Source organism: Dermacentor variabilis, chromosome 9, assembly GCF_050947875.1.
Source record: "Dermacentor variabilis isolate Ectoservices chromosome 9, ASM5094787v1, whole genome shotgun sequence".
In the NCBI taxonomy this organism is placed as follows: Eukaryota; Metazoa; Arthropoda; class Arachnida; order Ixodida; family Ixodidae; genus Dermacentor; species Dermacentor variabilis.
Genome location: NC_134576.1, coordinates 145,853,380 through 145,875,101, shown reverse-complemented (window position 1 = coordinate 145,875,101; position 21,722 = coordinate 145,853,380). Strand labels below are relative to the sequence as shown.

The 21,722-nt window shown below is 49.1% G+C and overlaps 2 protein-coding genes across 11 annotated transcripts in view; one reads left to right on the top strand and one right to left on the bottom strand.

Moving 5' to 3' along the window:
• shot (dystonin-like protein short stop) overlaps positions 1 to 11,747 on the bottom strand; it is a 318,414-nt gene extending 306,667 nt beyond the window's left edge. For 5 of the 10 annotated variants that reach the window (XM_075669851.1, XM_075669852.1, XM_075669855.1 and 2 more), the window contains exon 1: positions 11,245 to 11,745. In XM_075669851.1, the coding sequence (XP_075525966.1) occupies positions 11,245 to 11,341 (97 nt within the window). In that variant the 5' untranslated portion in view covers positions 11,342 to 11,745. Of the gene's footprint in view, positions 1 to 11,244 lie in introns of all 10 variants that reach the window. The other 5 variants (XR_012822837.1, XM_075669861.1, XM_075669859.1 and 2 more) reach the window with 3 other exon arrangements.
• Positions 11,748 to 14,419: 2,672 nt separating this feature from the next.
• ND-13B (NADH dehydrogenase (ubiquinone) subunit ND-13B) lies at positions 14,420 to 17,744 on the top strand. The gene is made up of 5 exons (XM_075669863.1): positions 14,420 to 14,608; positions 14,726 to 14,770; positions 14,836 to 14,952; positions 15,271 to 15,336; positions 17,474 to 17,744. Exons 1-5 carry the CDS (start codon positions 14,588 to 14,590, stop codon positions 17,576 to 17,578), a joined length of 354 nt encoding a protein of 117 aa, XP_075525978.1. The 5' UTR covers positions 14,420 to 14,587; the 3' UTR covers positions 17,579 to 17,744.
• The last annotated feature ends 3,978 nt before the right edge of the window (positions 17,745 to 21,722 follow it).

Here is a 21,722-nt window from a genome sequence, read left to right as displayed (position 1 = left end):
GGGCCTTCCTTGTGTCTGTAAAGAGCGGTGATGAATAACAGGATGTGTTCCACCTTCTCTACGAGACAAGATGCGATCGTCGAAGTACACAACGAGGAAGCTCTTTTCTTCCACGAGGGGCTTCTTATACATGCACTCTGCGTAAGATATTTGTGCGGTCGTACGGGGCGCCAAGTCTTCATAGACCAAAATTTCCCACCGTATTGGATTGTTCCCCAGATGCAGTTGAGGAAAGTATTGCTACAAATAAAAAGAGAAGAAGAAGAGGAGGAGGAAAAGAAAGAAAGGAAGGAAGGTACAAGCTTGGAGGGGGCCCCCCTGATAGCGGAAGCCGAAAACATGCCAGATCCGGCAAGATGCGCCTCCGTTGCCGAGTCGCTTCACCGGAGTTTCCCTCCGATGCGCGTACACGTGCCTCTGCGTCGCGCATATACACGCCGTTCTCGCCGCGTGTATCGGACGGGCGAACGGAACACCCTCCATTGTGTCGGATACAAACGGCGCATCGTTTCTTCAACGCGCGATGCTATCGATATGCACGCGCCTCACATAAACGGCGTCCCTTGGCGCGAGCCCCCCGTCGAGTGTTAACCGAGAGGAGTAAAATACCGCGGCCATAAACGCTGCCGCTCCGCCGTCTCCTGCGCATGTTAGGCGCCTCTGCGCGTTTCGCAAATAGGCGTGTCGTCTCTTTGAAATGCTTCTCCAAGGGCTGCCATGTTCGAAGCGTCCGCTAGAGCATTTGATTGGTTGATATTGTTTTTTTTTTTTTTATTCGGGCGATTTATTGTCCCCAAAAAACAGCAGACCTATGAGGACGCCGCAGAGGAGGGGCTCCGGAAAAATTTTGACCAGCGGGTTTATCTAACGCGCACCTCAAGCTACCAACTAGTACACGAGCATTCTCTTTTTCTTCTTTTTTTCTTTTGGCCCCCCTCGTGCTCAGTACCAGAGCCTTACAGCCACTGTACCACCAACGCGATAGGTTGAGCATTTTTTATACAATATACGTCTGTCAGTGATGCATATATGAGTTTATTATTCAAAGACACGCTTCGGCGCTTAAGCTAAAATGAAACTAGGTGCGCAGACGAAAGAACGACAGGAAAGGTAGAGCGCTTCAACCGGAAGACACGTTAAATTCCAACAAGCCCCAACGCTCCACCTTAAATGCGTTTATTATTATTATTGTTATTAGTTAATGACTGCCGCGTCTTGCAGCAGTTTCTTAATCCATCCCTTCCTGTCACGTGTAACTGCGACCCCTTGCGCGATGAATAAACATCTGCAAGATCGCACTGCCGCACCGACCGCATTTAATTCGTTCACTCGCTGGTTCGCTCTTTTCCGACCAGACGGCGCCGGATATGCGCGGAACCGAAGACGACGAGCTTCGCCCCGTCGCTTCGCGGAGCCATGCGCCCTTCCACTTCGTGCCAGCAAATCGAAGCTGGCGTCACATGACCGAAACAAACGAAAAAATGGAGGCGTCCGCTCAAAGGAAAAGTCTGCTATCGCCCCCCACCCCCCCGCCCACACGCAAAAAAAATGCAATAGCTGGCCCGGGGACAGTGATAAGCATCGACAGCGACGGCAATGATGACAACGTCGGCACGACGGCTCACATGCGGTGCACCCAGAATCCAAATCTAGACAGGGTCGAACAAAGTTTTCTTTTCCGGAGACTTCCCCCGCCAGCTGAACACGTCGATGATCAATATATTTAAGATAGCTGCTACCAACGCCTGTTAAAAAAATGTTTAAAAAAAAAAGTCCCAAGGAAATGTGGCGTCACCTAGGTCCAGACGAACGAACTAATGAAAAGCGTTCGTCGGCATATACAGCTACACAATTCCATTTCTTACATACGGGTGGTGAGTGCGTCTGCTTACAGCTACTACAGCTTCCCAAAAAAAGAGACACCAGACGCGGAAGCAGGCCCGGCGTCGCAACGGAGTCGCGCAGCTCGCACGATCGAAGACGCGCGTCGTCAAGTTCGCGTTATGCCAGCGGCGCCCCTGAGCGACGACGTGTGCTTGCGCTAAAGCGAAAAGGAAACAGAAAGTGCGGGAAGACGACACAATGAGAGGAGATAATCGAACGACTATTATGACGCAAGCTCGAGAGAGAGAGAGGGAGGGCGGGGGGGGGCACCACGGATCACCAGCTGAGGGTTACTCATTTGCGCGGACGGGGGAAGAAATACAAAAACACTAAATCGAGTGCGGGGAAATCCCTGCAATCGATTTTGCTATGGAAACAACAATGGTCGGGCCCGCGATATAATCCCGCGGTGTAGTAATGTGCGGATACGCGGCCGTATGTTATTTTGCTTGCCCCATTTTATTGGATACCGCTATAGCACGGGGTCGCCCCCCCCACCCCCTCCCTTCTCTTTCAGGTGTGTCGCTTTTCTTTGTTGGCCGCGCACCCTTGCCCAGATATTTGATTCTGGCGGCGTTCTGTGTTTGCAAACTGCCGCTTAAGTTCTCTGCAGCGCGGGGGGAGCGAGCGTCGTGATCGGAATGTGCGGTTTATAAAACTTGCTGGTTCAGGGCAAGTTGTTCTGCGCATGCGCTGCCGGAGCTGGCCGCTGCCGTCTACACTTACTCGCTCATCAGTACATACGCATATATACTCAATCTCTCTGCCTGTCGCGGATACCTTCGAGCACTATATTGTCAGCCAAATTTCGTCATGTCTGTTGCAGCTATCGTGTTCGTCGTGACCGTCCTTGCACGGAAGAATGGCGATTGATTTATCCGCGAGATCCAGTGCGAATCAGCAAAGGAGACTGGACGAGACGCCGTAGCATAACAAAGAGCTCCGGTTTAATTTCGACCACCTGGGGTTCACGTGCCCTCAAAGCGCGGTCCGCGAACGTTTTTGCATTCAGCGCCTATAAAAATGCAGTCGCTGTGGCTTGGAGTCGAACCCGCAGCCTCGTATACTGAGCGGCAGAGCGCCGTATGTCCACTGAACCACCGCGCCGTCGTCGTTGCCGCGAACACCGCGCAAGCGATCTTGTGCGCGACAAGCGATGCGATGAAGGTGGCTGTCGCGTACGCTCGTCGCCTACAGGTCGCACCCCATGCGAGCGACGACTTTGAGCAACGTCTGCCCGGTGTTCCCCGCATCGTAATTGGCGTGACGGGTGCTTCATTAATTTAAGTTGATGTGTTTTACTGTAAAGAGCAGCATAAAATATTTCTCAAGGTCTTGCAGTAGGTTCTTATCCTTACACGTATAAAATTCATTCGTTTGCTCGTTCCGTGCGACAATCGGTACTTGAGTGATGTATACATCCAGTTCCGCCTTGCCGCTATTGGCTAGTCGCTCGCAGCACTTCCGGGCGACGAATTCTATATTTGCTGAACCGAGCCATCTGCTCAAGCGACGGCCCCTTTTGTCGCTCGAAGCTGTCACTCGTTGACGTGGCGCGCAAAATCGCCCTCGTGGGCTTTAGCCTTTGTAGATATATCGCAGATCTCGAGGCCTTCATTTGAGTGGCCGTCCACGGCTATTTTCACGAAACGTCTCCGTTCTGTGGCTCAGCTGAGCGCAGAGAAACACGAGGACAAGAGAAGGCACGTTGGACACGCACGGTCAGTATGTGCACACGCCAACAAGCCCACATCGCCACGGTGCAGGTGTGGTCGGTCTCGTCTCTAATGTATACATAGTCGGAGGAGTGGAACACCCTCGATTTGACGCGGTGCCTCGCGCACGCCGTCGGTACCGCGCTCTTCGACCTGACTTCGTGCAAGGCCGGTTCAGCACGGGTTCACGGGAAAGCTCGATGAAGCGCTATAGCCGATAAGCGCGGACACAGACGTTTCCCGATTTCGTTGCACCAGTTACGTTAAAGGATCGGGGTGAGGGATGCCTGAACGATTGTGATCAGGGTATATGTGTTCGATTGCGAGGCGCGCAGGCGCCGCCGTGCACTACCTGCACGACTGGTGCGGCACCCTCACGAGAACTGCTGGTGCAGAGAGCGCAGCCACATCGAGAAGAGCACACACGAGCCGCGTCCCGCTGATCAGACACGCCGGAAAGGGGAGCGACGCGGAGCTCTGGCGCTGCTCAATGGATGAGCGCTCGCCCAGGGCTGGCTCAGCGGCAGCACGACCTGTGGTGTTTGCACAGGCGCGTTCTTGCTGCCCCGTTCACGCCGTATATTCGACCGCTTACTCTTATCGCGCTTATCATCACTCTCGCGCTCGGTGCAGTAGCTTGCGCCGCTGACCTTCACCGCTAACGCTGAATCATAACGATACATGAACGTCAACTATTTCACACATTTCACGTAGACCGCTCAGCCGTATAACAGACTTGGCCTTTGATATTTGTACAGGGAGAGCGCATATACGCGAAAACAATAAATAACTGAATTTCCTTCCTTTTGTGGTTCGTGTAATTTGCTAACGCGTTGTTTACAGACAACTTTGACATCAGGACTAAAAGGTAAGGCCACGAGTCATAAGTGCACGGACTGTCATCCACATTCTGCAGTGTACTCATATAGGGAATTCTATAGACTATGCAAATCTCTAAATGTATTTCTTTGGGAGTAGGGGGATCGAGGGGCGCGCGTAAGGGCTGGTTGATGAGAGTCACGCGCTCAAAATTTATCTGGAACCCTCTAATAATAATATTTGGGGTTTTACGTGCCAAAACCACTTTCTGATTATGAGGCACGCCGTAGTGGAGGACTCCGGAAATTTTGACCACCTGGGGTTCTTTAACGTGCACCTAAATCTAAGCACACGGGTGTTTTCGCATTTCGCCCCCATCGAAATGCGGCCGCCGTGGCCGGGATTCGATCCCGCGCCCTCGTGCTCAGCAGCCCAACACCATAGCCACTGAGCAACCACGGCGGGTATCTGGAACCCTCTGCTACTGGGCTTCACAGACCTCTGTCGCACTATAAAGGGCGCCATATATATAGCTCCGTCGTGTATACCTCCTGATCGTATATACGTCAATCATATTTCTTTCTCCCGAGAGATATCGGCCAATGAACAGACATACGCACCACATCTCGCTCCTTCGCATGATATCCCATCGTAACAGTCTGTCACACATATCGTAGCAATCGAAGCCAAGCAGGCCGGCCAAGAAACGAATGAAGACAAGACAGGTTCGCCCCGTTTATCGAACGCGCTCATCTCGACACGCCGTCGAGGAATTAAGAGCGCTCTTGGCGCCGTTTCGGAAAGCGTTCATTTTGCGGACCACCAAGTGAGTGAAATCCGGTTCCGTAATCGGCTAGCGTTCTCTAATGACGCGTACGCCGTTAACCTCAAACAAAAGCTGATTTATTACAAGAGGCGGCGCGCTCGTATGATCGCCAAAGTACACCACTGCAGGCTTTGCACCTGCTCGCGTCTCGAAACACAGCCGCTATATTTAGAGAATTAGAGAGCGGCCACCAGTGCCGATGATATTTGGCAAGCTTCCCGAGTCAATTTCGATTAGAGTTGTACAAAGGATGTACGGCACCTGCAGTGGAGCAGATTAGAAAGAACTGCATTGTCCGCGGCAGCATTCAGATACGCGGCGATCCCCGATATCCTGATAAGGAAAGGTGATTCGAACAGTTCTATGCGTGCGCGCACACATATACGTGTAATATATCCTTTTGGCCGCAATGCTGGGGCTGACATAGAAAGGATGGCTGCGGCGACAAGTCATGCCGCGAAGATACATCTGAAATGAGTGCCCAACGAGGATGTACAAAAAGGTGCTCGCCATCCAATGCCATTACTTGTCTTGCAAAAAAGTATACAAGGGAGACGGAATTAGTCTCTCTGGCCGTGTTCCAATACTCGCCGCCGACGGCAAAGTAGACGGCTAAGCAGACAGCGGCCCATCTTATTCAAGTCTCGTTCCAATTCTCACGAAGACGTCAAAGTATGCAGCTTCGCGAAGACAGCATCGAAGTGAAAAATGATGCAGGCTACTTTCCTGTCCAAATAAGATGGCGGCTAAGCTGGGCCCTTGGTAACTTGACGTGAAGGTCGTCTGTGCACAATCAAATTAACGCAGACACGCTATCGTATTCCCTTAACGTAAGTCACATCGTGTTTTTCATGGGTTCGCAGGCGCAAATACTTAAGATACAGAAACAATGTGAGCTTTCCTCGACTTTTTGCCGCCGCGGGGTGGCATCACGTCGCCAGAAGCGTCTTCTTATATCTCGCCTAAAGCGAGCGAGATATAAGAAGGAAGAAGAAGCATGTGCTTGCTGCGGTAAAGCTAGGGAAACGATGGAGCATGTTTTATTAGAATGTGAAGACGTCTGCCCAGCGGTCGATTTAGGCACCACTGGCCTCCTTGAAGCCCTTGGGTTCAGCGAGAGCAGTGGAAAACATGTCCGCGATAGGGATTAGTAAGAGGCGATTGGAGGATTGGTGGAAGAAAAGTAGGGAAACGACAGAAAACGGAGACGTACAAAAGCAAGTTCGCAATAGGTGGTCAGAAAATTTGGTTGCGGCAGTTCATATTGGTTTTTACCTCTATTTCTCTTTTAACCTAGGTAGCACATTAGGCAGTATAATAGCAAGAGCTTGGTGGCGCAATCCACTGCACCGTTCCAAAAGGGACACTCATAACATCCATCCATCCATCCATCCATACAGCCTTCCAGACGGCTCGAAACACGTTCCATTACTTGGCCTCGATGCTGTATCGGCTGTCTTCTCGGCTGTCTACCTAGACTGCCTCTGATGCTGGCCACGAGTGGAACACACCATTTTTTATGTGCCGCAGCCAGTGTAGACAATGTGGCGCCAATTGAGACGGTTTTCTCGGTCAGTTCTGCGGGAAAGCAAACAGGGGATGACACCTGCCGTTAAGGTGAACTAGGAATCACAACCCCTTTATTCAGTAAAGCGTTTCATTTAATACGGCCCACAGATAATGAGTCACTGGTGGCCGCAGCACCGAGAAAATGTCCACACGTTGAGTAATCCACACGTCGCCCAACGGGACGATAGCGTGTCTGCTGCGAAAACGTGCGTCAAAGATGGATGGTCAACTGTCGGCACCAAAGAGTTTGCAATCACTTTAGTAATCAACGACCATCGCATTTAAGACGTGTTCAGAACAGACACTCCCTTTGTTCCACTTATTCCATCTGCGCAACAGGTGCAGTAGTGCAAATGGCACGCGTGTCCTTGGTCACGATTCGGGCGCCAGCTTCACCGACAAGGTCTCACCGTCTCTGTTCCCTTCGGTCGAGGCTCTCGTCGGAAACGACAGTCGGGCTCACTTGGCCGGCACGCAAACAAGAAAGCCCGTCGTCACCACGCCTCGCTCGGTCACGAATCGGGGCAAGCGCTTTGAATTTCAATGGTCGACGCACTGCCGGCGCATGGCACGCAGCGACGCGCGGGCCGCATTCCTCCGTGGCGTCGCTCGCCGAAGACGACGTCCACGAGGCGCCGCTGACAAACAGGAGCGGCCGACTCCCCCGCCCCCGTCGGCTGGAGCCCGCCTGCCGCACCCGAGGCGCTGCACCACACTTCTGGGAACCCGGGGGTCGTCAGACGCAGGCGGAGGCCAACGAACGCCGCGAGACAGCGGGCTGCGAACCAATGAGACCGCTTGTTCCTTTCGCCTCGAATGCCGAGAGGGGTCCCTATCTGAAGTTAATGCAATGGTTATCAGTGAATATTACATGTAGATAAATGCGGCAGCGCTCACAGACAACGTCATATCTCTTCTAGGTGAGACAAGGTTCGGCCTAAAATACTCTAGAGGGCCATGCAAAGTCAAAGCTTCAAGTTCCATATAAATCAGCGATGGTTTAACCCAGCGATAACGGCGGCTACGATGACGACGCCGACGGTAGATCATTCGTGGATTCGAGGTCCAGCCTTTCTGGTGGCGAGATTTCTTCTAGGGCGACATCCACTGACAAGGAATATTATGGCTCTGACAGAACTTGGAAGCCGCATAATCCGGGTTATGTACTTACCTACGCTATCATGCACTGTGGTGGAAGAAAAAAATAATTACTCATGCACCAGTGCCGTTGCGACGCCATCCGTATTTGATGACGAGCGGCTTGTGAATACTGGTCCGGAGAAAGGTGTGCACAGCTGCAGTTCGGGTGGAGCACCGTGCACGACCTTGAAAAGGCACTGGGACAACACCACTCCGATAGGGAGTAACGTTAAGAGGTGTAAGAAAACCCTGGGTTGATGACTCCTCCAGCAGATTGCCGGAGTTAATAAGGAATCCGAGCTTCGAAATGGACTTTTAACAGATGCCCATCAATAGTGCTTATCAAGACATTTGGGCCGGACATCGGCTGACTCCCTTGCCTATGTCCCAGTCGCCTACTCCAAGACCCTGGACTGAGCTCCTGAACCAAATACAGTTGTTCCTGCTCTCGCGTAACTCGGTACAGGAGCAAATAACACAAGAGTTCCAAGATTGGTGCAGCGAATCACTAGCGAGGGAGGCGAATATAGATTGAAGAGGCCTAGCCGACCAAGTCTGCAAATTCGCACGTGGCCGACACCGGGAGCTGCACAGCGGCAACAGGAGAGAGCCTTGTGTTGGAACTGAATATATTAAACGAAGCTAGATTCACGGATGTCACATTTTGGAATGCCGAACAGATCAGTATTGACCGCGAGCGGAGTTTTAGTCAGCCGGAAAGATACAATCGACGACGTAGCCTTTAAATTCACACACCATGAAGCTTTTCGTGGTGTCACAGAAGTTACAGTGCATGATAACGTGATACAAGACTTAACGTGGCTGCTTTTGCGAGCTGCTTCACAAACGAGTCATCCCAGACCTCTGTATACTGACTTCACCAGCACCTCGGTTCGGGCGTGCGGTTCAGTGTTCGGAAACCGTTATCCCGATTAATTATGAACTCGTATTTTGACAAGGAAGAGCGAATGGAGCTCGGAAACAACCATCTACACCAGTCAAAGCTAGCCATCAGTGTCCTTTATTATTCGTCTGCTGCTACTGTTCGTAACTCACTACAGTATGTGTTCGAAAAAATCGTATTCGCTCCGAATGGAACCGAATACGAATATTTGAGAAAAACGAGCTCCGAATACAGAATCAAATATCGAACATTGTCTCATTTCTAAAAAAAGTGAAATGTAATGTTTGTGGCCGATCTCCGGAGCACCAAAGTTCGAAGTTCGGCTGGTTTGGCGGCAGAGCGCAAAAATGGCGCAGCTGACAGACGGTCATCGGTACGCTTGATTTGATTTTCCGTCTGACTCATCAATTGCGTGCAAGCTCGTTTGCCTTGGCACGAAGCGGACGCTCAAATATTGTCGAACACAAAAACGTCGAGCTTACTAAGCTCGACCAAGTGGCGCAAGGTAACCGCAGTGGCCACGCATTTTGCACGACGCGCAATGGTGCGGCCTTGTTGCTACGTTCAGTTTATGCGTGCCTCATCGAAAACTTCCTGGTTGTATCAGCAATAAACGCATGACCGACTCGAAGCGATTTCCTTTCAACACGTTGCACATGCATCATGCTTTAATGAAAACTGATGTGACCAGCTTACTCGCTAAAATTAAAAACAATTTATCTGCGGTCAGCGCACATGTGCCAGAGCCACATCAACGACACTACGCGAGTGTCACTGGGCGAACTGATGCAACGTCGATTCACTTTGCACAGTAAAATACACTAAGTATACATTGCAATGATCGATAATCCTGTCACCGCTAATGCAGTGGGATAAAAGGAAAACAAAATGATGTCTGCGGTCTGTGTTCGCACCAAGCTCTTGGCCGATCCCTTGCCGACTGTCTTCGTCGCGCGCTGTTTCGGCACCCACAGGGTGCGTCCAAATGAAAGCCGCCGCCAATATGGCACGTCGGCACGGCATCGACGACGTCACCACGCGGAAGCGCGTCCGCGCTGACGATCGCGCGCGTGGGCACGAAACGCGAGGCGGCGTTATTGCACTGCATCGGCTGGGCACGCTCCCAATGCACGCGCACGTGTCACGAGAGCGGCGATTGTTTGTAAACACCAGTTCATTTATAGCACGCTCCGGCACTCGGACCCCCTGCGGACAGGAACAACTGCTCTGGCATCCGACCAGCCGTCGGCACCTCTCTTCCGTGGAACAAATTTCGGTCGTTCGAAAATGCGCATGCCAGGAGGGCTTTCTATGTGGCGCCTCGCCCCATCAGACGCCCGCAGTTCGTATCTTCCGCGGTGCTGCGTGCCAGTTCTGGCGCCCAGGCGACGACGTCTCTCGAGACTCCCTCCCTCCGGCTCTCTCGAGCTGCTCGACTGAACGCGTGCCTAATTTTTTTTTTTTTTTTTTTTGCTATCTACTTTCGGCTAACGTGGATCAAAGCGGGCCGCCCAAGAACAACTGCACCAGAACACTTGGACAAATAAAGTTGATTCCTACCCTATCCACATACACTGCCTATAAACAGCAGATATAAGCCTCGCCGTTTCCTCTGACTTGCGCTACTTTTCCCGCCGTTCACTATCTCTTCAGGACTTGGCCACTTTCGTCGTAACATGCGAGACGAGACGGTAACGGAAGCAGAGCAGTCAGCGAAGGGGGAAGCGGGCGATTGCACAAGCTTTTTTTCTACAGGGAGAAACGCGTGCCGCGCCTGACTCTGACTCGGGACCCCCCCCCCCCCCCCCTCCCCACATCAATCGCCCACGCGTTTCGTACGACGCCGATCTTCCTCCCGAAGCAAACGCCCGGTCGAGCAGCCCTCGAAAAACGCTACCGACGAGGAAAAAAGAAAAGGTTGAAACTACACGCTGGCCGGCCGGCAACAGCTGCTGCACACTGGAGGGCTTCTGCCGGAAGGAACAGCCGGTTAACGTGAACGCGCCAAACGCTCTTTTCCAAACCTGCCGGCGCTGGTAAATGAACTCGGTTCTGTCACTTCGGGGCATTGCGAAACTATGACAACGAGAGAGTTCGTCCGCGTACTCTCGACTTGAGCAGTGTGCCGCGGGCACTTTCAGTTTTCGTTTTCGTCGCGGATTCGTGAAGGGAAGCTTTCTAGCGATACCGCAGTCGCGGCGTGTACGGCCAACAGACGCCGCCGCGTCCCCACTCTTGCAAGGCAGCGAACCGGCGCGGCAGCGCACAAAGCACGATCGCCGCCGCGACAGAGCAAGGGGAAAGAAGAGCAGCGCCTGCGACGCGGCGGCGTCGCCGGGTTTTTGGTGGGGGGAACCGAAAATAGCGGATCGATGGCTGCTGCTCACCGGCGATGCGGAGTACGGCCCGATCGGCCGGGTCCAACTGCAGGATGCTGAGCGGCTGCTCGCGCGTCCACTCGGCAAGGCTCGGGCCCAGGTCCATGGGCGCGGCGTGCGAGCCGAACGAGCCGTACCAGGAGCCAGCGGCGGCGAGGCCTCTCCCGCCGCCGGCCGCCGAGAGCAGCGACGACACCGAGCGCTGCGGAGGCGGCGGTGGCGCCGGCCACGGGCCGGACACCAGGCAGTCCGTCCAGCTGCGCGACCGGGGCTTGGCCAGCTTTGCGCGCTCACATCGCGCACGCTGCGGCCCCACTAGCGACGATTGCTCGCACTGCCACACACTGCCACACTACACGCACTGCTCCGGCCGCCGGACGGGCCGCCGCATCCGACGCTTCACTGGTTTTCCAGGCTGCTGCTGCTGCTGGCCGCCGACGCTGATCCCACGGCCATACACGGACGACGCTTTCGCAATGGGGAAAGGCGTGTAGGCCTAACCGGAAGAGGGAGAGTCCGCGGCGTCGGTCTCCGCTGGGCTTCGCGTAGGCGCTCGCAGCGTAACGAGCGGCCGCCGCGCGCGCGACCTGCTACGCAATTTTAGTTTGCGACAACAGAGGACGCCACAATCGCCAACGCTGGTGCGAGAGGGAAAAAGTTATTCGTGCCTGTTCATAACACTGCTCACACAACTCCACACCATCTGACGACCATATGACCATATTCTACCACCAAACCACGGTGTAAACTGATACATGCGCCCTCCCATGGCTAAAACAAATATTATTGTTCGCGTATGTGAATAAAAATTAAAGCGAAATATTTTATAGTTTTGCTAACAGGCAGCTGCTACACTCATAAATCTTTACTAGTGCTGTACAAGAACAGTATTTAGTCCTTGAAGCATTGACGTGAGAAGTGTAGCAGCTCGCATGGTCAAAAACCTCAGATGGTATTGAACTACCATACTGGTTATGCAGAATGACACAATGCAGCCGAAAATGAAGTGCGGTGTTGACGCAAGTATGTGATTTCAGCAGTGTACAGCAAGACAGAATATTGTATGTACAATGCTGGTGACAAGCGTTATAGATAGATTTAGTTCGTTCGATCGATCACTCATCTCTACTATGTGATGCGTTCAATTGCTACCGCTTTTAATGAGTAAAACTCATTCGCCAGGGTACATAAAACAAAATAATAAAATAATAATAGAGAGAAGGGGGAAATGAGAAATTTTGCTGAGAGACAGGTTGGCGCGTTGTGAAAGATGCTTGGCGCGTCATCACAAAATTTATATTCAACAAAATTCACAAGGAGCATGTTTTCTATACATGTAAATGTTCTTCTGCACCTCAAATGAAGATGACAACAAACGGTTACGCGCTTAACCTCCGCGCACTGAAGTATCCAGATATGCTAACATTGTATTGCCACTACTCAAACGTTTCATCAAAGTTGCCGAACAGTTATAAAGGGCATACCAAGGGCGCATAGTAGCGCCCTTGGTGCGTGGTCATTATAGTGACCATATAGCAGAAAACTACGACCACGACGTGTTCTAACAGACACGTTCTATTCACTGCACCACCTGAAACAGTCCACGAGGTGTTGCCCTGACATCCGTTTCAGCGGTGCAGCAATGACGCCCTCTGAACCACACCGTTCGTTTCAAAAGGTGCAGGGCTGGTTCCCGATTCTGCACCATGTCGGTACTACAGGCGCACAGGTGCGAAGCAGCAGCGCAGCAAACGACGCAGCACACGGTCCCAAGCGCTGTTGAAATCCAGCTTACGTGTGCCTATCGTGTCTACGCAGGCGCGGGTGTACTTAGACCTCAGAGGTCGATAACACCAGCAGTTCAGGTCATCTCAAACTTACGCACTCCGTGCATATTTGTTGGACAAAACATAACGCCTGCACCGCGTCTGCACCTTGGCATTCGCTGCGAGTGTCGCGCTGTGCCTGCACCGCAGAAATCGAACCGCACAATTTCTTAGGGGACGTTCGATTCGCCTGCACCACTTGAACCAGTTCGCGAGGTCCTGCACCCTGCCGTTCGTTTCAGTTTCAGCGGTGCAGCAGTGGCGCCCGCAGAACCACGACGTTCGTTTCAAAAGGTGCAGGAAAGGTGCAGGGCTGGTTCGTGATTTTGCTGCACCCGCTCCACTGTCGGTGCCGGCATACAGCTGCGAAGCAGCGGCGCAGCAGACTACGCAGCACACGGGCGCGAGCACCGTTAAAACCCCGCTTAAGCACGTCTGACGTGTCTACGCAACTGTGGTGTGTATTTACGCCCCGGAAACCGATCATACTGCAGTTCAGGACCTCTCAAACTTACGCAATCCGTGCACATTCGTCAGACATAGCTTAACGCCTACACCGCGTCTGCACCTTTGCATTCGTTTCGAGTGTTTCGCTGGGTCTGCACCTACGGAATCGAGCTGTACAGTTTCTGAACTTCTCGTGAACAGCCGTGAACTGGTTCACAGTGTCGCAGGCAAATCGAACGGATTCTTTTGGCGTTTGCAGTGCATGAAAGCATAGCCATAGCATAGTCTTCAAGATCTACTTCGTGAGTGTTGTTGTTGGAATTTCGACTTTGACTACTAGAATAGTTTCAATTACTAAATTAAAAGAAATAATTTTACACCGACAAGACGTAAGTATATTTGACCAGCGATGTTCTTCAGGTCATATAGCTACACTAGCGATAACTCTATTATAATAACAGAGTTCTATCTCGAAGGCTTTTGCTTTTGCGCATACTATATAGTAACCAACTCAATGTTTTTGCGTACTGCAGGTGTCCTGCCGGCGTCACACGTACGCTTCTGATCGTGATCGGGTATACAGCGGATCTGGGCGATCGCGAACCGAGAATCGCGATGAGGGCCGGAGGGCCCTTGATCGCGATCGCAGCATGATCGCAGGCTGACGTCTGCGCCCTCTAAAGCAGTATTCTGAAAGCGTTAAAAATAAAAAGTAAAGCTAGCTCAATAAAAAACATTTAAATATCTTTTACCAGCAATAATAAAATGTAAAATTGAATTATTGTCAAAATTCATTTTGAATTTGTAGCTAATATATTATGCAGTTCTGAGAGTTTCTGACCATCAGCAGGCGATGATAACTCGATCCGGATCATCGGACCGTGTAGCAGCGACCATTGTTGATTGCGATCGAGAAATTCGATCCGAATCAGCCCTGATCGCGATCAGAAATGTACGTGTGACACCGGTATCGCACTCATCATGGTCGCCATGTTTTGAACACCAACTATTTTGCGCACCATGATCATCATCGTCCTACAGAAGGATTTCATAGGTAACTTCTGCTACGATCGGTCGAAATGGCTGGCGTGATAAAGAAGGTATTTCTGTAGTTTCTGTGCTTCACACTCGTAAACTCTAGCGTGATGTGCTACATCTGCATACTGTATCGAGAGCCATGCCACTATGCAACGATCTCTCTTTTTTCTTCTTTTCAGACGACCGGGCTGACTGGACTAGCAGTATGCAAAAACCCGCACCACGTTCGTACTCGTAGTCCTTGTCCTTTGCGTAGGCCGGCACTAATAGTAGATCTTTTTGAATGCAGGAGCTGACAATAATGTACAATAAGATCTTGCGGGCACTTGCGAAGTTGCCGGAAAGCGCAGCTTACAGGCGCTACACGGAACAGATCGTGAACGAGCGTCTCTCACTGGTTCAAAGCGTGAGTACCCGGATTGCGTTTACCACGTTTGTAACGTGAAAGCGTTTTGTCTGCACTGTGGTTTCTGCGTAGGAGGGGTTGCTAACAATCATCACATACGACAAAAGTAGATCTGTTAGGTCTTAGCTAGTGTGCTGAAACGATTAACATCATCCGAGGTAGATGGTTTGCTGCCACCGCGATCAGCATAACCTCGTCATCTCTCGCGGTAGCATCAGCGAGAGATACAAAGAGAAATAAAAGCGAGAGATGCAAACCTGCGTAGCCGGTTTGTAACTGGCGCTAATGCCCTGACCTAGGTCTTTCATCTACTCGCAGGAAAAGGACATCGTGCAACTGGAAAAGCGCATTGGTGCAGGACAGATTGAGCAAGTGATCAAGCAGGTTGGATCATTTTTTCGGCATTTCTAATGTTGCAAATATTCTCTGCTGAGCAATGATGCAGGCCGTACATATTTAATCCTGGGACACTGGTCGTATCCATCACAAGCTGAAGCTGCTGCACTTGTGCACTTAGTGTGTGCACAGTGTGTGATTTGGCAACATAAGGTAGTCATAAAAAATTCATGTGTTAATGAAAGAAAGAGACCTTACAGCAGGACATAAAGCAGAATGACATACACAAATACTGTTTGTACTCCACATTATGTCCTGTTATAAGTGCTGTTTCTTTCGCTATCAAGCATGTGCCAACTGGCCCGAGTGTGTTTTTTAACTGCCACCTGTTCCATAAGGTATATAAGGTGCCATCATCAGTCTGTCTTCCTTTCTGTATGTGTATCATTTCAGCGACAAATAGGTCTTGCAGCAAGTACAAACTGAGCCTAGAAGCAGTTGTTATATTATGGGAAAGTCTGTTGTTAAGGGGACGAGGTTTTGTAAACCTTCAACAGCGTCTGCTTGGAGCTCGAGCCAGGTTGACAATTGGAGAAGGTTCAGCGGGGAAGGCGAGGTGATGTAAAAACAAATAACAGAAGTTTAATATGTTGTTACGGGTGAGCAGTGCGCTCCAAGGAGAGAAAAAAAAAAAAACTTTCAGCATGTGTGCACTTGCACGCAAGGGCAGAGAAGATGCATGTGGTGGCTCGCTGGCTTTCACATACCCTCCACCATCTGGGCATCCACATTCCCTGCTGCCCCCTGGTAGAGAGCTTTGTCAGGACACGTCAGGTCAACCCAGATGGAGGGACACAGGAGGGAATCCACCCCTTGACGTAGAAGGTTTGAACATCGTAAAGAGGGTAGTAGAATTTGCACATTCTGCGCATGATCCCCTCACACACACCCGACGGGCCAGTCAGTTAATGTCGACGAGCGTGATAGTTAGGCATGCCGTGCCCTATGCATTTGGCATTCAATCCATTCACTGCCGCACAAAGTTAACCATAACACTATACAAAATAGGCAACAGCTAGCTTGTTTGTGTAACATTTTTCTTTTTAGTTCAGTGTCTACACTCCAGAATATGAGGTATTATTGCCCACAGCAATGAAATGTGCAGTTCTCAAGTTACAAAGAGAACTTGTAACACGACTACATTATTCCATGAGTTTCAGGTACCAAATTTGTTTGGTTCACTTATGCACCCATAGTTGATGCTGGCCTGCTTGCAGGAGGTCCAGCTGCTATTGCACAGTATCTTCATTAACACATTGCTGTATGCCTTTATATACTTTTTAGTTCCCAGCTCCAGACATAAAACTGAATGTGTGAACTGCCACAAAACATACAGTTCTTGGACCTTGTGCACCTAGGAAGTGCTGCTAAATTTTGATTAGTCTATGAAGTCCAACAGTAGCTTTAGGCTGGAGTGTCTTCTGTCTGAGCATAACTATTTGTGCTAGCTAAGTTGACCAACCAGCGTAATTCAATTTTGTGCTTGCTTTAGTGGTATTGAGCACTGGGTCATCCACAGGGCAAATTTTGTATTTAATGAAATTACTGTTCAAGATAACCCAATTTTTGGCAAGGGATGCTCACATCTGATGGCACTACGTTTGTTAACATCACCCTACTAGTAGAACATCACCATTTTATTTGCAGCACTTGATTACTAGCTACTGCATCTGTGATATAAGGATGGCATAAGGAGCATGAATGTTGTGCAGAAGGGTTGAAATCCAGGTCAGTTGCTACATAGTTGAAGGAAAAAACCAGTCACAATAGACAAGAGAGGTTCACCAGTCGTTGTGGTGTGAACCTCTCTAGTCTTTTGTGAATGGTTTTTTCCTTCAATGAATGTTGTAACGCAGCAAGATTATTGAATCTACACTGACCTTGCAATTTTGGATTCAGTAATTGCTTCATATATGTGCCAATATAGTGTAGCAATCATATTTAAATTCTTTCTTTTGTGCTTTGTCAGCAGTCTGAGAAGCCTAATTTAACCCCAAGATCAGCTGATTGTGAGTGGTAAATGATAAGAAAGAAATATAATCAAGCAAATGTAAGCGCTACATTATAGTGGTCATGCATCATTCAAGTGAATACAGTAGAACTGAGGTATCTGCCTACCTTTCAGGCTGAAGGTGAGCTGGTGCTGGCGAGGCGCATGCTAAATTGGAAGCCATGGGAACCCCTGATTGCAAAGTCGCCTGCTGGCCAGTGGAGCTGGCCACCTAAGTGATGAGGATGATGATGAGTAGCCACAGCCAGCCATAGCTGCACGATGACTTCTAGCAAGTCACTTCACGTCTAAGACGGCAACTGGATGGATAGCTTACTGAGGTGCCTTTCCTGATTGCTTTGTGTCGCTTATAGTTAAGTAGAATAAATTAATATCAACCACTTCACCAGTCTCTGCGATCTCTCACTGTATGCGACATATCCGCTCATTGTTTGGCAGCAGGACAAAGAGGTTGTGTAGGTACTGGTTATTGTAGGATAAAACAAGTGACACAGTCATAGCCATTAGTAAAAATTGAACCTTTTGAGCATTTGTGGGATGTGTAGTTAAATATGAAAGATAATAAACAATATTCTGAAGTAACCTAAACTGAGTACATGGTTCTGCAGATTACAAGAATGCTAAATGCAGGGGTCAGCATCAAGAACGTCAATATTTCCTGCATGCAACAATTAACAGTATTATTTTTAGAGGTTGCCTGGCTCATTTCATGATTTGAGTTGGCACATATTTCCGATGCTGTAACATATAGTAGGAGCAAAAATCCACACAAAGCTTATTATATTTCTATGTGCATTATACTAACATTGACCCAAAAACCATTAAAAAATATTTCAGCGCTTTTTGGTTCAACTAATGTTGCCTGTATCCATTCTACATTTAAAAGCCACACAGAATGTAATGCGAAATTCACAGAAGCCACTACTACAGTAATTGTAACTTGTTATCATAACAGAAGCTCGAGTACAAATGAAGGTCGTGGAAAGAGCAATGGAACCAAAAAGCCAATATTCTAGTTGACTTTAAGAGAAAAAAATTGAGCTGCGCAGGTCATGTAATGCATAGGGCAGATAACCGATGGATCATCAGAGCTACAGAATGGGTGCCAAGAAGGGAAGAGCAGTCAAGGATGGCAGAAAATCAAGTGGCTGATGAAATTGGGAAATTTGCAGGCTCAAGGTTGGGATCAGCTAGTGTGACAGGGCTAATTGAAGATCGCTGGGAGAGGCCTTCATATTACAGTGGATATAAAAATTGGCGGATGATGAGCATAACAGAGAGAGACTATGCGTTGAGTTGTAGCTGTTTTATTGCTCTCCTGGCATTTTAAAGCGAAGCTCTTTGCCTTTTTCTTCAAAATTCCCACTGCTGCTGCTGCTGTAGCTGCTGCTGTCTGGCACACCAAATTGGGGGGGGGGGGGGTTCAGCGTGTGTATATACATGGAGAGAAAGGAGATGCGAGAAACTCGTTTGGACCGTACTGCATCGAATGTGCACAATGCCCTCTAGATTTCCGTGGACATCGCCATATTAGGCTCTTGACAGGTGTAATTATCCGCGACCCTCACCCCATAAAAGCATTGCAGAAATTGCAGCGCTTACCTTTCAACTAATGTGCAAGTCCAGAGGGAAGTTAGAAGTGTAGAGAGGAGGGGGAGTGAGGGCAGAGAATGGGTAGAACTGGCACAGTCGCGAAAGGAGTGAATAACAACCTTGCCACTCTTCACTCGCAGTTCCCATACAAGGGGATGGGGGATAGAGAAGATGTGATGTGGGAAGGCAAGGAAATGCTGCTGCTTTAGATACAACAGCGGTTGCGTGCAAACAATAAATTTCAGTTCAAGGTACGGACGGCATGGTACATTCCTGCTATTTCTGAAAAATAAATACCATGCAAATTTGTCAAGCAGACAACTTACAGAGGGCATGCAGAAGCAGAGCTGCATTAAAGCACACCATAGAGTCAAGGCGACACTACGGAAGCGGTCACATGTCAAATCAACACTTCTGAGCTCGCCGTGATAGCTTTGCGGCTATGGCATTGCTCGAGGTCGCGGGTTTGATTCCGACCGCGGCAGCCACATTTCGACGGGGGCAAAATAAAAAACGCTCATGAACTTAGATTTAGGGATATGTTAAAGAACACCTCGGTGTCAAAATTCATCCGGAGTATAATCCAATTGCGGTTTTGGCACGCCCATATGTTAATTAAAGTTCAATACTGCCAGGATGCGATGTGCCATGTGAGACAATGAATGTGCTCAACACTCTCGGAGGTTATGAAGTATGGCGCGAAGTGTCTCAAGTAAACACCTCCCCCTGTGTGTTCTGCCTGCTACACAGACAAACAGCAGTGGTGCACACAAGGCAACATTTAACATAAACTCAAAACTCTCATGTTATACTAAACGTTGAATAAATTAAACATTCACTGTCAACACCATCACTAATTATTGTCAATCAAAGCAAACTGCACAAAAAGCTTCACTTACATAGAATTCTACAGTGCATGGGATGTGCATAATTTTTTACATTCCCGCTGTCATTCCCAGTGTCCTGCAATGTGCAAGGCATTGTGAGCACAAGGTTGTGAATTAAATTCCCAGCTGAAGTGGCTACATCTTAACGGGCAAGGAATGCAGAACTGCTTCTGTGGGCAACACTGAATCTGCGTTGAAGAACTACTGGTGTGAAAATTAATCGTGAGGCTTCCACTACACCATCCCTTACGCAACTGTGTTGCTTTGGAACTCTTAAATACCTTTGCATAGTATGTACACAATCATGAGTGACAAACTTTAACTTTAATATCCAGTGTCTCTTCCTGAAACCAGTGTATAAGGAGAAAGGGAAACCACCATAAGGGTTGCCATTGCAAGTTAGCAATAGTTCAATGGTTCTTCCAGCATAAACCCATGTCATGCATGGGTTTATGCATGACATGGATGTCGCCAAATTTTCAAACATACATGATAAGCAGTAGAATGGAAAGCTTGGCAAGTTGGTATGGATAGATTTTGTGGTAGAATTCAGAGTGCACAAGTGATGAGAGTGCAAGAGGAAGGAAGACCCAGACAGTTGTGAGTGAGTGCTGTTATCCATGTGTCCATTCCTTTTGCGTTCTCATCGCCTGTGCGCACTGCTTTCCTCAAAAAGATACGTCCATATATAATTAGTCAATGGAAACTGGAGAAGTTTCCGTAATTACAGGCAAATCTATACTGTGGACATTTGAGAAAGAAAACTCCCCGACTGTGGAATGCTGCAGCAGACAACTTAGCACTCACAATAGACCTAGCTCCTCAAGCTATTACAGTTGGCTGGACTGGTAGTTTTTTGCATTGTTTTAGGAAACGCACAGAAGATTGTGAAGGGAGGGGAGGCAGGGATGATGCACACACATTGTCACAACTTCCATGCACTGAATAACTCAGGGACCTGTTTTTGCACACTGCAGAAGTGCCGATGGCTGTCGTCACTCAGGCAAGGTGAATTTAGGCAGAAAACTACTGAGATTGACAAAAACTACAGTATAAATGGGCAATAGACTCTGCATTTATGCCTCATGCAATGTAATGATAAGACAGTGATGGTTACTGTGACCTTGTGGTCTGCCTGAAGCTGTTTGAAAGTACACTACAGGAGATCAGAAGCTATCTATTGAGTTCAGCACTGACATCTTTCTCCTACTCATAAAATTTTGAGTTACCTATAAGCCATGTATGCTTTTTCCTTGAAAATGATTTCCACCTTACTTAAACAATACTTTTGTGTGTCCCCCAGTGCTTTAACCACTATTTCTGGTAGTACTGTGTTGTTATAAAGTGAAAGATAATGGGTGTTGCAGATTTTCTCTCCGGAAACTACCATGCATAGAAGTCCTTATTTATACAGCACATACTCTTAGAGGATCACCAGTACAGTTTAGCTTCAGAATTGCACTGTAAGGTTTTAGTGAGACAGCAAAGGTTGCAATTGTGTACTACTTTAACATGAGGAATACTAGCTTTCAAGGCTTACTCTGTTTGTATTTATGTGATGTACACACCATATTGAGATGTGTATTTGTTCGTCTTTATCGGGCCACACGTGTCACCGCCTAACAAATGTTATCGCACAGCGCAGGACGCGCCTGCATGTATCGGAAGTTTCTGGAATGTTATCGATGGTTCCATCCACTGTCTGTGACCGAACCTTGTGTAATCTGATTGCATGTGTGCGCTACGTGAATAATGTAGAACTTTGTGGAAGGCTCGCGGGTCCCAGCGATTACTCTGGCACATTTGATGACTGATGCATAAAAGCTGACGCGCTTGACCTGCTGATCAGATTTCGACGACCGCCGATCGTGCTTGCCGATATT

Coding starts and splice junctions, on each gene's coding strand:
- ND-13B (XM_075669863.1), top strand. CDS start 14,588: ATGGCTGGCGTGATAAAGAAG. Junction 14,609..14,725: donor TGGCTGGCGTGATAAAGAAG/GTATTTCTGTAG, acceptor TCTTCTTTTCAG/ACGACCGGGCTGACTGGACT. Junction 14,953..15,270: donor GTCTCTCACTGGTTCAAAGC/GTGAGTACCCGG, acceptor ATCTACTCGCAG/GAAAAGGACATCGTGCAACT.